The sequence below is a fragment of the Labeo rohita genome, chromosome 12 (genome assembly GCF_022985175.1).
Source record: "Labeo rohita strain BAU-BD-2019 chromosome 12, IGBB_LRoh.1.0, whole genome shotgun sequence".
Lineage (NCBI taxonomy): Eukaryota > Metazoa > Chordata > Actinopteri > Cypriniformes > Cyprinidae > Labeo > Labeo rohita.
The window spans coordinates 28,274,646-28,289,639 of record NC_066880.1 but is presented as its reverse complement, the minus strand read 5'-3'; the positions used below and the strand labels follow the sequence as shown (position 1 = coordinate 28,289,639).

The window sequence follows — 14,994 nt, the reverse complement described above, 5'->3', positions numbered from 1 at the left end:
GCGATTTTCTCAAAATTCTGAGATCCACATTGAACCCTCAGATCCAGATTTTCAAATACACCCTTAAAAATAAAGGTCCTTTATTGGCATCACTGGTTCCATGAAGAACCTTGAACATCCACAGAACCTTTCAAATGTAGAAAATGTTCATTATAGTCGAAAAAGGTTCTTTAGATTTTTAAAATGTTCTTCAAATGGGTAATTTTGAGAACTGTTCACTGAAAGGTTCTTTGGGGAACCAAAAATGCAAAAACACCCTTTTGGAACCTTTATTTTTAAGAGTGTAGTTGTATCTAAGCCAAATATCGTCCTATTCTAACAAACCATACATCAATGGAAAGCTTATTTATTCAGTTATCATATGATGTATAAACCCTAATTACAAAAATTAACCTTTATGACTGGATTTGTGGTCCAGGGTCACATATAGTCCTGTACAGAAACTGAGTTTCAGAAAGAAAATGTTCACTGGAGTCAAAAGTGTGAGAAGTTCTGCCCAGTTTTAATATTTTTAAGTAGGCCTATGCACAGAACTGAATGTGATTTGGGAACTGCAAAAAATGTGGACTACATTTTATGTTTTTTTGAGTTCTTCTCTGTTTCCATTTTTCCCCTTTTCTGGGGTAAACAATCCTGTTATTATTGTGAGAAAAGCCAAAATTAATGTACGTGGCTGTGGCCAAATAATGGAAAAATAATGCAAGCCATATTTCACCCCGTGCTCATCTGATGTATCAGTAGAGCAGCATTAAACCCGCCTTCAGCCGTCACCCTCCAATCAAACTCAGCTGAAGCGCCGGGCGCACTTTCATGAATGAATGAGAGCGGCTTCAGGACAGCAATCCTCCCGGGACAGTCACATCCTCGCACTCCTGCACGGATATTACAACCTCTGTTTCTACTGTCCACGTAAAGTATGGAAGTACGAGTCCCCTCAATCTCCCAGTGACACAATGACACTCTACAAAGCGGATTTTGTTAAGGAATGCCGCTCCGTGAAGCGCTCGGAATGAGACGCGCGATGTCTTCGGCTCCGCTGCGGGACGCGCGGGCTGTCATTCGCCCATTTGGCTTCCAGCTGGTCAAAGTGAAGCGAATAAAGTCCTGAAGAGAATGGCCGTCTATAGAGCGTCCTCAAAGGGATGGCAACTTTTACCAACGCGCCCCTGGACCTCCGGAGACTCTTGCAAAAACTAGTCATCATGTTTTCCTTCAGCATCATATGCGTCTCGATACTATACTTTCTGCTGGGATGCTGCGAGTCGGACTTGGTGGACACTTCGCAGAACTCACCGCCGAGACTTTCACTGGAATGGTATAATAAGACCGTGCTGAGAGAGATATTATCGGCGCCTGACTATGTGGCAGATGATAGTGGAAACAGCTCAGGGAAGGACTGGACAGCGACCCGGCGCCTCCCGGACGCGCTCATCATCGGAGTGAAGAAGGGAGGCACGCGTGCGCTCCTGGAGTTCCTGAGGCTTCACCCAGACATCCGCGCACTCGGCTCCGAACCGCACTTCTTTGACAGGCACTACATGCGCGGACTCGGCTGGTACAGGTAATAATGACAAAGGAACGCGCTTGGCGTTGGTATAGGAGGTTGCACGTTGTTGTTTGTATTTGCCCGTTAATGATTGGAACTGCAATATAATGCATATAACTTTAAAGTACTTTAAGTAAAATAAAATAAGAGCATGCTATATCAATTGATGCACCCAAAACTGCTTGGGGGAGACCTTTGCACTTTTAATGACATCGTGTCATTGTCTTATACAACACATTGCATTGTGTTACACGGAGAAAGGACGCAAAGTTTAAAGACTGACTCTTTTTTATATTTATTTATGGGATTTATTATGCCTTTATTCAGACAGGACAGTATAAAGTAGACAGGACAGCGTTGGGTGGAGAAAGGGGAGCGGATCGGCAAATGACTACGAGACGGGATTCGAACTCAGGTCGCAAGGAACGCAGCTGCGCTGCATGTCGGCGCACTAACCAAGGGTACTGGTGCAGACAGTGGTTGAATCTTAAAGGGCCAGTGCACCCAAAATAAGGGTTGCCAGGTTTTCATAACAAAACCTGCCCAATTGCTAACTCAAAAGTGGCTAGTTGCATTTCGGTGGGGGTTCCCACTTTTCAGGGAGTAATATACATAATTTTTGGCAGGGTTCCCCTGGTGAAATTCACATTCCAGGCGATAAATATCACATTATTGGGGTCGTTTAAACCCACGGACATGAAAAACAACCCGTGGTAAAGTAGCCCAATTCTGCCAGAAAATCGGACTTGGCAACATTACCCAAAATTTAGTTTTTTTAGGAACTACTCTTAATGTCAGTACAGAACACAGAAGAAGATATTTTGAACAATCGTGGGTTTCAAACACCACTGACTTTCCTTTTAAGGACAAAATACACTTTTCTAAAATAGTTTCTTTTGTGTACAACAGAATGAAGTCATGGAGAAATGGGTGAGATGATTAAATAGTGAAATAATCTTCAATCAATCAATAAACATACAAAAAACCAAGTCAAAGCAACAACAAACGCAATAATGTCTGCAAGAACCAAATAAGCCAGTGCATAGTCAAAGAATAATGGAAATGCATTATCCATGCTTTGCATTGCAAACTGGTTCCTTGGACAAAGGGCATCATAACATTGAAATTGCTACAGTAAAACAAAGCAGCAACTGTTATGCAAAATCACAATACAAAGTCACAAATTTGTTTACAGTGTACTTACGCTTTCCTTAAAATTATGCAGCCTTTTTTTAGGATACCTTGTGTTGTAGTACATTCCTTTATATAAATATATAATACACTTACGCTACTGACTGTCCTAAAGTGCGAATTTCACCACTGTGTGACCTCAATGCAATGCTGTTTTTGATGAACATAAGCGTATTATTTGACAAGGCGTGGTATCAATATTACACTAGGCTCATATTACATTCATAAAGGTTTGAGTGAGAAAAATAATGCCATCTGGCTATTGCAATCCACTGAAGTGGGCTGGATATAAGTTGGCAGTGTTAATCATCTCTGGAGCTGTTGCCAGATGTTCCTTTATATTGAGAACACTTGTGTGTCAATTGCTGGATTTGAAATATGTCTTGGTATCTTGAAATATCTAAAAGTGTCTGGCAAATTTGGCGAGTAGGGAATTTAGTCTGCAGATGTTGGGGATGAGGTCTTGTATTCTTAAGCATCATGTCAACTAGTTATTTATTGGCTTGTCTAGAAAACAGAGTGGCAGGTTGATCAACAAGCCCATTGGAGATTCTGTCCGTACCTTCAATAAAGTCTCACTCTCCATTTTATGGTTTGTCACGCTGCCTTCGAACTGTTCAGAGAGTTGACAAAACTCAATTACTTACCTTTTAAGCAACTGATTGATTGTTTTGTCAATTCACAATCGGCTCGCTTAGTGTCCGCGACCACATTAAATGGTCTGGAAATGCTTCTGAAACACTTCTACGTTTGAGGTGTTTGCCTGTAAGCATATTGCTTTGATATTCCTTTGTGTTTGGCACATAAATCCCCGGTGTTCCGCTCAGAGGAACGAGCCGAGAGCGGGCAGATTGTCATCTTGCCGGGACCAGATGGACCTCACAGCATGACGGGCCACTTGACATTATTGTGAGATCTGTCAATTGATCTTTAACCCGAGTCACATTTTCCACCAAACATAATGATCTGCGCCAGGGACTTCATATGGTCAGAGGACCCACAGATAAGCAGCCAAACGCAGATCCTGGAATCTGTCCACGCTGACTTATTCGGGTCTAATGGAATGGACCGGTCATTAATCTTGTTATCAAGCGCAGATTAAATCTGTAGGTGTAGGTGGGGGTGGGACGCTGGTTTTGCAATCTCAATTCAGATCTTTTCCAAAGAGAATAAATGGCAGAAAAGCACGGATAAGGACTGGAACGTGGCTAAGGTGATAGATGGAGTTTTGTCCTTATAGTGTTTCTACGATTGATTGGCGCCAATGCTTGACCTTCACGCTAGAATTAAATCGGTTAGATTCAGTTACAATTAGCAAGAGGTTTTATTCTGCTGAGGCTCCGAGTTCAAGTTTCAAAAGCCAATACTGTCACTTTCCTTTAAAGAAATCTATTTGCTGTAAGTCACTTTCAATAGTGCACAAGAAGGATCCTCTGAAAGGTCTGGAACTGATATAAGTGCAAACGTGAGATTTGAGATCTAAACATTAGTCATCATGTGAGAGCTTTGAAACACACTTTTGCAGTTTCTGAAGTCTGAAAAGCATCAATATATTGATTCTGAAGTACTGGAGGGACAGTCGAGCCGAACCGAAAATCTCAAGACCGATTTCCTGGAACCATGCGGTAAAATAAGCAGCGTGTTTCTCTTCTGTCCTTCTGGAATGCGCTTTCACCGTGATAGTGCTGCGTCACGCGCTGTAATTTGGTTTGCTGGTGTTGCATCTGATGTCATCACATTATGGGAATTCATTTGCAATTCATAGAGTGGTCATTAAAACGGACATTTAAATTCATACCCTGGCTTGGAGTCAACACCAAACCTTGATTTTGCCGAGGAGTTTTTTTTTTTTTTTTTTTAACATGCATATGTTTATTCAAAAACGTAATTAGGTTGTGAGCATTCCTGGTTTTGTAATGCAGAAATGAGACATGCCTTTATAGCAGTTCATAGGCTTGTCCCGAGAGGAGCTTTTTTTAAGGCCATTAATTATTAATGCACTGTCAATATGAGTAGTGCATCTATTTCACAAGGACACAGACTCATCAAAATACTGCTGCTGAATAGAACAGAGGAATATAAAAGCCTTTAATAGTGAAAACAATGAGATTTTGCAACTTCCACATGCTTTTCACACAAACACAACGCAACTAAACAAAGGAAACCAACATGACTCATACTACAAGAGCCAGATCTGACTGTCAGTTATTGTATATAGTATTGCATAAAAAAGATGCTTGATGTGACCTGAAGTGAAATTTCTGTGTATGTTTATTTTGGCTAGGTGTCTATATTGGCATAAGTAAACACTAGTTTATGGAATCAACATAAGGCTAGATGGTCCATTGGTAATTCAGCTCTCATTAGGTGTCTCGAGGGAGTGGGAATGGGGATCTGGCGTCTGAGCCCCTTGATGATGGATGTTTCTGGGAAGTGGACAGGGCACAGTTACAACTGACTGGCTCTTTAATGGCCTCTATATGCAAAGAAATGGATGGTTGGGCCCAAGCGCGCACACACACACACACACACTTCCTAATCCCCATTGTCTTACCTCAAGCGCATATTCCCGTTTACCTTTACAGAATTTATTATATAAATATTGGCTTCATTAAACAGTTTTTTCTTTAATTAATTGAACAATTTTTTGCACTTAAACAATAATATTATTATTTTATTTATTTATTTATTTATTTTTTACAAATTGTTCAAAAGTGTCAGCAGTGAAAAATGTTTGCAAAAGTATTTGGACAAAAAAATGGACAGTTCATAACATGTTTATGAATTTCAATATTTTATGTCAGATGTTTTTTTGCATTTATTTGTTTTATTATCGATATTATACACTACAAAAAGGAATTACTGGAGGACCTTTTACAAGAAAATACTATTTTGTTATTTCTACTTCAAATTTAATTCATAATACATATTACCAGGCAAATTTTTTTTTCTGTTCCGCTCACCAAGCCTGCATTTATTTGATCCAAAGTACAACAAAAACAAAGTACAATTTTGAAATATTTTTAAATCCCTGATTTCTATTTTCTATTATATCTATTTTTCTGTTATATTATACTACCTATTATATTTTCAGCATCATTACTCCAGTCTTCAGTGTCACGTGATCCTTCAGAAAATATTCTAATATGCTGATTTGCTGCTCAAGAAACATTTGTGATTATTATTATTATCAATATTTGTACATTTTTTCAGAATTCTTTGATGAATTGAAAGATCAGCAATTATCTGAAATAAAAAGCTTTTGTAACATTATACATTCAAAATCTTGGAATCAGTATATTTTTTTTTTTTTTTCTTTCTTTCTTTCTTTCTTTCTTTCTTTCTTTCTTTTTTTTTAGCAAAGATGCTTTAAATTGATCAAAAGTTATGATAAAGTAATTTGAAGACATTGTTACAAAAGATTTCTATTTCAGATAAATGCTGTTCTTTTGAACTTTCTATTCATCAAAGCTGCTTGAAAAAAAAATCTGCTCAGCTGTTTTCAACATAATAATAATAAATCTTTTTTTGAGCAGCAAATCAGAATATTACAATGATTTCTGAAGAATCATGTGACTGGAGTAATGATTCGGCTTTGAAATCACTGGAATAAATTACATTTTAAAATATATTTAAATAGAAATAGTAAATAGTAAAAATAATTCAAAATTTGACTGTTTTTGCAGTACTTCAGGATCAAATAAATGCAGGCTCGGTGAGCAGAAGAGATTTCTTTAAAAGTCTTACTGTTATACACACACACACACACACACTACCATTTCTGAAATCTTCCGCTCAACAAGGCTGAATTTATTTTATTAAAAACACTAATATTGTGTAAATATTATTACAATTTTAAATAACAGTTTTATGTGAATATATTTAAAAATTTTATTTATTCCTGTGATCAAACTTGAATTTTCAGCATCATCACTCCAGCCTTCAGTGTCACATGATCCCTCATAAATCATTCAAATATGCTAATTAGCTTTTTTAATATATATATATATTTAACCAAAATGTTACCCGTGAAGACATTCAAGCCACATTAGTGTGGGACATTTCTATTCTTTAAATTGTAATAGTGCACCTGTCCATGAGCGTCCAGGTGTGCGAGAGCTGTTTATTTGAAAGTCAGCATTTCTAAAAATGAAAAACGAAGGCTTCATCATCCCATTAAACAGATTCATTGGAATGAAAAAAATTCTTATCACATCCATTGCTGTGGTTGATGCCTGGACAGAAGACAGGGTAATTGCCTCACATCTGTTTGTGCACAGCAAGCTGCTGATGAGGCCATAGAGTGGCCCATCTACAAACTCCACCTGCCACCCGCAGCAGCTGAGGCCCACATTACCATACCCCCATCATGATCAATACCCACGGCACCATTTGGTTTATTCAGGATACCTCAGAGAGGCTCGGCCAAATGCAGCCTCAATTAGGGGAGACCTATCCACTGCTGGGATTGGACAACACAGAGCAATGTGCCAAACAATGAAGCCGCTTCAAAGCTTACACACAATCCATATTGCTTAGATTGATCTTCGTGTTCTGTGAACATTTTACTAACAAAGACTTACCTGTTCTGAATCAGGCCTGGCTTTGCGTTGGACTCTAAAAAAACGTGGCTAGTATATTTTAAGTTTTATTTCTCCAGAATATTGTGCCAGCTAATCATTCAAGCGTTTGCCTGTATTACAAAAAGGCTGTTAAAGTTTGATACAAATTCTCACAAGCCTATATATATTTAATATAAACTGAATTACTGACCTCATCTCACAGACTAATCTGAATTAAATTGATGTTCCTTTGGATCACTATCTTTGTTCTTATCTTAGATTGTCTCAAATAAAAAAGCAAATAAGAACCTATATATTAATTTAAATTAATTTAAAGCAAATAAAATATATATATATACACACCAGTTATTATCATTTTTATTTCCATATAGGTTTTCAAGGTTTGTTTTCTCCATTCAGAAATATCATTGTTATGATATTTTTGGGGAGTTGCACCTGTCATAAAAGGTCAAATTATATGTAACCTGGGACCACAAAACCAGTCATAAGGGTAAAACTGAGATTTCTACAATAAATAAGCTTTCCATTGTTGTATGGTTTGTTAGAATAGGACAATATTTGGCCGAGATACAACTACTTGAAAATCTGGAATCTGAGGGTGCAAAAAAATCTAAATGTTGAGAAAAAGTTGTCCAAATAAAATTCTTAGTAATGCATATTACTAATCAAAAAATAAGTTTTGATATATTTACGGTAGGAAATTTCCAAAATATCTTCATGCAACATGAAGTCATGATCTTTACCTAATATCCTAATGATTTCTGGCCTTAAAATTTTTTTGGTAATTTTGACTAATACAATGTTTTTTTTTGGCTATTGCTACAAATATACCTGCGCTACTGGTTTTGTGATCCAAGGGTCACATATTTTATTTTAAGAGACTTGGCCTGACACATAATTTCCTTTTTTTTTTTTAAGAAATAATAATAAAAGACAACTACTTAATAAGGTTTCTTTTAAAAAATGTAATTATTTTAGGAGCCTTTTTTGTCCTTATGATGCTGTATCACCCTGATGTTTTTCACTTTATACACTCCAAAATATTAAAATAATTTTGTTTTAGAAATCAGAAACATGCTCATCATAGAGAAGGTGCATCTAAGTCACTGTATATATGAATTGCATATATTTATTTATTTTAAAAAATAAAATATTTTTATTATACAATAAAATATTATTGTATATTAAATCATAATGTATTATTATTATTATTATTTATTTATATATATATATTTTTAAAGTTAATCAAGGAAAAATAACCACTGACCCACATTCAGTGTTATTGAACACATTCCTCTGTATCCCGTAATGTTCAATAGTCAGTGGACATCAGAAATCCTTGCATTAGCTGGAGGACAAACTCTCAGCGGCACATGCAAGTACGAAGCGGTCACATCACTTGAAGCGAGTGAATAATTAATGGCGGGATCTAATAGACTTGCTGGCCCCATAATAGGCATAGGTAAACAGGGAAGTCTTTAGGCTAAGTGCTTTCTCAGATGAAGTCATTGATAATGCAGGGAGGTCTGGGGATTGGCATGGCTGCCGTGTTGCTGTATCGATAGGAGCTTGCGTTGCAGGGACGCCTGGCACAGCAGTGTGAGTCTGTCTCCTGCCAGAGGACACAAGAGGCATCATATGGCCCGTCCTCAGTGACCTATCTGAACAGCATGACGGACAGTACGTCTCTGTCATCTCTTTGATCAAATGCATTCTGGGTCTGACCTGCTGAGCCTCATACATTTAAATGCTGTGTCCTTGACTGTGGTAGAAAGTTCCACTTTCCAAGAATTCCACAATTACATATCATATCATGTAATTATTATTTACATTTTGCCCTTGAGCTCCACTTATAATGTTAGTGAAAGCTTTGTCCCAAAATATCACATTTTAGTTATAAAAGTAAATATAACTAAATCATTTTACAAATGGTCATGTTCATTCATTTTTTTGGGTTGCACAATAGTTAACTCAAAAATAAAAATTTGCTTAAAAAGTACTCACCCTAAGGCCATCTGAGATGTAGATGAGTTTGTTTCTTCATCAGATTTAGAGAAATGTAGTATTCCATCACTTGCTCACCAATGGATCCTCTGCAATGAATGGGTGCCGTCAGAATGCGAGTCCGAACAGCTGATAAAAACATCACAATAATTCACAAGTAATCCACACCACTCCAGTACATCAGTTAACATCTTGTGAAGCCAAAAGCTTTGTGTTTGTAGGAAACAAGACATTTTAAACTAAAATATGAGTCCGTAATAACACTTCCTCCAGTGAAAAAGTCATCTGGTCTGAATCAGGAGAGAAAGCTGCACAGATCAAGCACCATTTACGAGTCAAAACAACTCTAAACAAATGTGTGACCCTGGACCACAAAACCAGTCTTAACTAGCATGTTCTTTCATGCTGAAAATCATTAGGATATTAAGTAAAGATTATGTTCCATGAAGATATTTTGTAAATTTCCTACCATAAATATATCAAAACTTAATTTTTAATTAATAATATGCATTGCTAAGAACTTTATTTGGACAACTTTAAAGGCGATTTTCTCAATATTTAGATTTTTTGCACCCTCAGATTCCAGATTTTCATATAGTTGCTTCTCGATCAAATATCCTAACAAACCATACAACAATGGAAAGCTTTTTTTTCAGCTTTCATGTGCTGTACAAAAATACATTTTTTAAAAAATTGACCCTTTGATGTTAGAGCACAACTGAAGATGGACTTTTATTATGTTATTATAAACTCGTATTTTAGCAATGCTTCAAAGTTAAACAACTTAATGATGGATGGCATAAGGACAAGCAAATTTTAATTTATGGGTGAACTGTCCCTTTAAGAAACACTTATTAGCCACACCCCACATGAAGTTGAATTGTACAATTCATAAAACTAAAACAGGTATTGCATTCTTTTTGTTACATATAAAGAAGTATAGATAAATTAAGTACATATTTCTAGAGGTGACGTTTCAAACAGATCTGGCATATAAATCTTAAAGACTTTTTAATGTTCTTAAAACTTTTATTTTGACAAAAATTGCTATTACAGTTGAAGATGACACTTATTACAGTACATTTTCTTTGAATTTCTGTTTTCGATTCCTGTTTACAAAAAAACCAAACAAATACAGACTAAAAAATAAAAAATTAAGAATTAATTTGCTTATTCTTGCTCACTGGCCAAGTTTCTGATCACTTATTAAGCATCACTGACATGTACATTTTTTGGTTTTGAGTTCTGAAACCTCCTGTATGTTTTACTCATCAATCATTTTTATCGTAAAACATTCAGAAGAATTTAATTCCTCATAATATAATGGCTTTGTTTTATCTGAGCACATTCTTTTTTATTCATTTCGTATTGTGTTTGACTGCAGCTCTGTTCTGGCATTTCACGCTCAGTTTCTGTTGTCAGAATTCTGTTTGACTTCTCAGAGCTTGATAGATTTGGATTTGCAGTCCCTTAAATAGACATTAGATGTGGTCGTGTTATAAAGGCAGGTGGGGTGCAGGTGGACCATTAAAGTCGGTGCGCCTGTGAGCCACTTAAAACAAATGAGTCCCATCTGCCAACGCTAAGAAAGACACGCATGCATTCCATTTGTTTTTCCGTTTGTGTTGGTAACCCGCTGTGATTGATGCCGGCTGCACATCTGCACGATAAGCAGCATTACTGATGCACATTGGGAGCTGCCTGACTTCTCATTTACAGCCAATAAGAGGCACAGTGGAGCGTGCGGCCCGGGCTGATCAGCTCGAGGACAGAACGCCATGTCACCTCATTAGGTCATGTGCGCCGGGCCGCAGAAGCTCTTCTGATGCCGCCGCTGGGGGCGTGATGTGATTTAGATGATCAATACTGGGCTGGCAGTCGCAATTCAGCTCTTAAGTAAAACAGATCTGTGGAAACGTAAGATTGATGATGGTAGGGAAGGAAAAGTAAGTTTCTAAAGTAAGTCTACTTTACTTGATGACTTTTCTAACTCTTCTTTATTGGTAATCAGATTACAGTTTCAAAAGTGCAAAAAGTATTATTTTGTTTTATTTTTTAAGTTTTGGTCATTTTGTCATTTTATTCATTATTTTTAAATGTAACTATATAGTATTTATAAAGATTTTGTTTTGTTTTAATTATTTTAGTGCTTCAGCTTATTAAACGAAACTTAACGAACTAAACAAAAATAAGAAATGTTGCCTTGGCAATTAGCTGAAATGAAAAAAAGTTACTTTTTAAAATCTTATTTTATTTTATTTCAGTATTATTTCAGTACTGTATTTCAAGTATTTTTCTTTTTATGATTTTTATTTTTTTTTTTTTTTAACAATAGTAACCATAGCATTTACACTTCTATAGGGACTATTTCGAATTTATCATTTGTTTAATTTAAAAATTATTTAGCGAGAAATGTCATCAGCTTTGTATACAGCTGTGAAACACGTGTTACATTCCTCTGGATAGACAGATGGCACTGTTATGTCCTAAATGAGGAACTTCCTGTTGCAAATAATAGCATGTTTCTAATCATACAACTTACAGAAAATGTTTTTGACTTTTCTGGCTGCAGTTTTGACAAGATTTTACAAGATTATGATAATATAGGGTTAGTTTATGTTTGTCATGTAGTTTTTTTTCACAATAATAAATGTTTATATGAGAACTGCATTAGCATTTTGCATTGTATATAATAATACACAATGTACTACAAATAAAATCCATGTGCAATCATAAAAAGTGATTTTATACACCCGGTTTGATTCTGAAGTAAATTATTGTGTTTGTATTTTATGGTGAAATCTATGTAAAAAAAATAAAAAAATAAATAATAATAAATAATAATAATAATAATAATACATATCAGAATAATAAATGTTTTCTTATAGTAAGGCATTTGATATTCTTTTAATATTTTGATTTAGTTTTATTTTTTGTATTTTTTTGTTTTTATTTTCACTTTAGTTACACTAGCAATGTGTTGTAATTTTTTTAAGTGTCTATATATTTTATTGATTCTTAATTTCAGTTTTAGCTTTATTTATTTTTATACATTGTTCAATTGAATAAAAACAATAAAAGTTGCCTTAAATAGCTTAAGTAAAATTGCTTTTTTTATATATATTTTATTTTATTTCAGTTAACTTTTATGTTTTTACTTTTTTTTATTGTTTTTATAGTTTTAGTTCATTGTAATAACCCTGACTGATATTTTCTGGTAAATAGCTTAACTAAAATATGTTTTTTTAAATACTTTTTTTATTTAGATTAGTTTTATGTTTATATATATATATATATATATAGTTTTAGGTAATTATAATAACCCTGAATAATACACATTAAAAAATCCTATTCTTAACAAATGTCTTGTTTTTTCAGTAACAATATCTAATTAAAACAGGAGAAATTTATTTGAGATACAGGCTTTTCAGAGAACGCATTTTCAATATAAATATACCTTTGTCCTACTGCAAACATCTGTTAGAGAAGTAATGAAGTATCCCTGCTCTTCTTCCTGTATTTTAGGAGCATGATGCCTAAAGCCCTGAACGGGCAAATCGTAATGGAGAAAACGCCCAGGTACTTTGTCACCCCAGAAACGCCGGGCCGCATCCACACTATGTCACGTGACATCAAGCTGATCGTAGTGGTGCGAGACCCCATCACTCGCGCCATTTCAGACTACACCCAGATCATCTCCAAGACTCCTGACATCCCCAGCTTCGAGAGCCTGACGTTCAAGAACCGATCCACAGGACAGATAGACTCTCTTTGGAGCCCGTTGTACATCGGCCTGTACGCCAGACACCTGGAGCGATGGCTGGCCTACTTTCCGCTCTCGCAGATCCATTTTGTCCACGGCGAGAGACTGATAAGCGACCCGGCGGGCGAGTTGGGCCGCGTACAGGACTTCCTCGGCCTGCAGAGGATCATCACAGATAAACACTTTTACTTCAACAAGACCAAGGGCTTCCCTTGCCTCAAAAAGCCAGAAGGCAGTAGCAAACCCCACTGTCTGGGCAAAACCAAAGGCCGAACGCATCCTAAAATCAACCCGGAGGTCATTCAGAAACTGAGGGAATTCTACCAGCCTCACAACCTCAAGTTCTACCAAATGGCAGGCATGGACTTTGGATGGCAATGAACTTTTCTGAGCGTTAACACCTAATGGCTCCATACTGCGGTTGATTGAACTGAGTTGGTCTAAAATGTGATCGAAGTGAAAAACGATATCTTAGGATGGTCAATGGCTCTGTAGCTGTTCAAATCAATGCGTCTGGCAGATAAATAGAGGCCTGAGCACTTTGGGTCACAATAGTCTTTTCATACCGTCGGTGTGGCGCAGTTTAAGGGAACTGATAGAAATGACCTTAAATCATTGGTTTAAGTAGCACTTTTCTGCTCTTGCCATTTTGATGTCTTTTTTTATGTTGCTTAGTCAAGCTTCAATCATGTTTGATCGATTCTTCATAGTAAAAGGAGAATTTGAAATAAACTGTGTAGCATAGACATATTTGTCATTGTTGCAGAGAAAGAGGCATTGTAGCACATCTGTGTAAGGGCTGGTCTACAATCACATTCTACACTCAATGGCTCAGATTGGTTTTGATTGTCTGCTGTAATTGGCTCAAATGGAGACAATATGCAGATGAGGCCGGTCCTTTTGAATTTTCCCTCTGCATGCATGAATTTGCACTAGAAAGCCCACTAGAAAGCCAATAAATTATTTTAAGTTCATGTGTAGTTGTTTTCGCTCTGTTTAATCCCAAAAAGTGATGAGGTTTCATATAAATGTTAATGCAAAAATAATATATTTCTTTACCATTTTTTTATGTTTCACATAATTCTGAAATAAAATGATTTATTGTATCATGTCAGCAAAATCCCCTCATGGAGCTATTGGCTAAAATTTGTTTCTAAAAGCACAAACGGTACATTTTTGAATGAAGGCTCTTGCTCTCCAAGGTTGCTTTTATTTGGTCACTACTACAATAAAAACAATAATGTTAATAATAGTTTTTATATTTAAAATAGCTGTTTTCTATGTGAATATATGTTAAAATGTAATTTATTCCTGTGATCAAAGCTGAATTTTCAGCATCATTACTCCAGTCTTCATTGTCACATGATCCTTCAGAAATCTTTCTAATATGCTCATTTGCTGCCCAGGAAACATTTCTGATTAATATCAGTGTTGAAAACAGCTGATTTGCTGAAGAATTTTGTGGAAACCGTGATAATTTTTCTGTTGCTGGATTCTTTTATGAATAGAAAGTTTATTTTTGTAACTGTCTGTAGGTGGGGCTTGGACTTCATTTAACCAACTATGATAGTTTCATCAAAAAGGTAAATCAATATGCAGTATGTTAATACGAGTAAACTGAACACTACTTACTATCACTGTGAGTTCTGGTGCTGAATGGCTTTGCGGAGTCAATTCACATCAAGTTTTTAAGCGACAAATTCGAGTCCATTCGGACTGTAAAGAACGATGCTCTGCGTCTTTCTTCTTCTTAAACCATTTCACCAAAAAATAATTTAGAGACAAATGTTAAATATCTATATTCTTCTTTAGCAGTAGTTTACTAGCTTCTACTCAAAAAATTTATGAACAATCCCGGGAAATTTCCGCGCCACTGACTTCACACTGTCCAATGAAATTTGAGCTCG

At 36.0% G+C, this 14,994-nt stretch overlaps 1 protein-coding gene across 1 annotated transcript; it reads left to right on the top strand.

Moving 5' to 3' along the window:
• The first annotated feature begins 789 nt into the window (after window positions 1-789).
• hs3st3l (heparan sulfate (glucosamine) 3-O-sulfotransferase 3-like) lies at window positions 790-14,178 on the top strand. The gene is made up of 2 exons (XM_051124552.1): window positions 790-1,561; window positions 12,850-14,178. Exons 1-2 carry the CDS (start codon window positions 1,143-1,145, stop codon window positions 13,466-13,468), a joined length of 1,038 nt encoding a protein of 345 aa, XP_050980509.1. The 5' UTR covers window positions 790-1,142; the 3' UTR covers window positions 13,469-14,178.
• The last annotated feature ends 816 nt before the right edge of the window (window positions 14,179-14,994 follow it).

What these genes read in the sequence shown, in the direction of transcription:
- hs3st3l (XM_051124552.1), top strand. Translation starts at nt 1,143, where the DNA reads ATGGCAACTTTTACCAACGCGCCCCTGGACCTCCGGAGACTCTTGCAA. An exon ending in CGCGGACTCGGCTGGTACAG is followed by an intron (nt 1,562 to 12,849) that starts GTAATAATGACA and finishes CCTGTATTTTAG; the next exon opens with GAGCATGATGCCTAAAGCCC.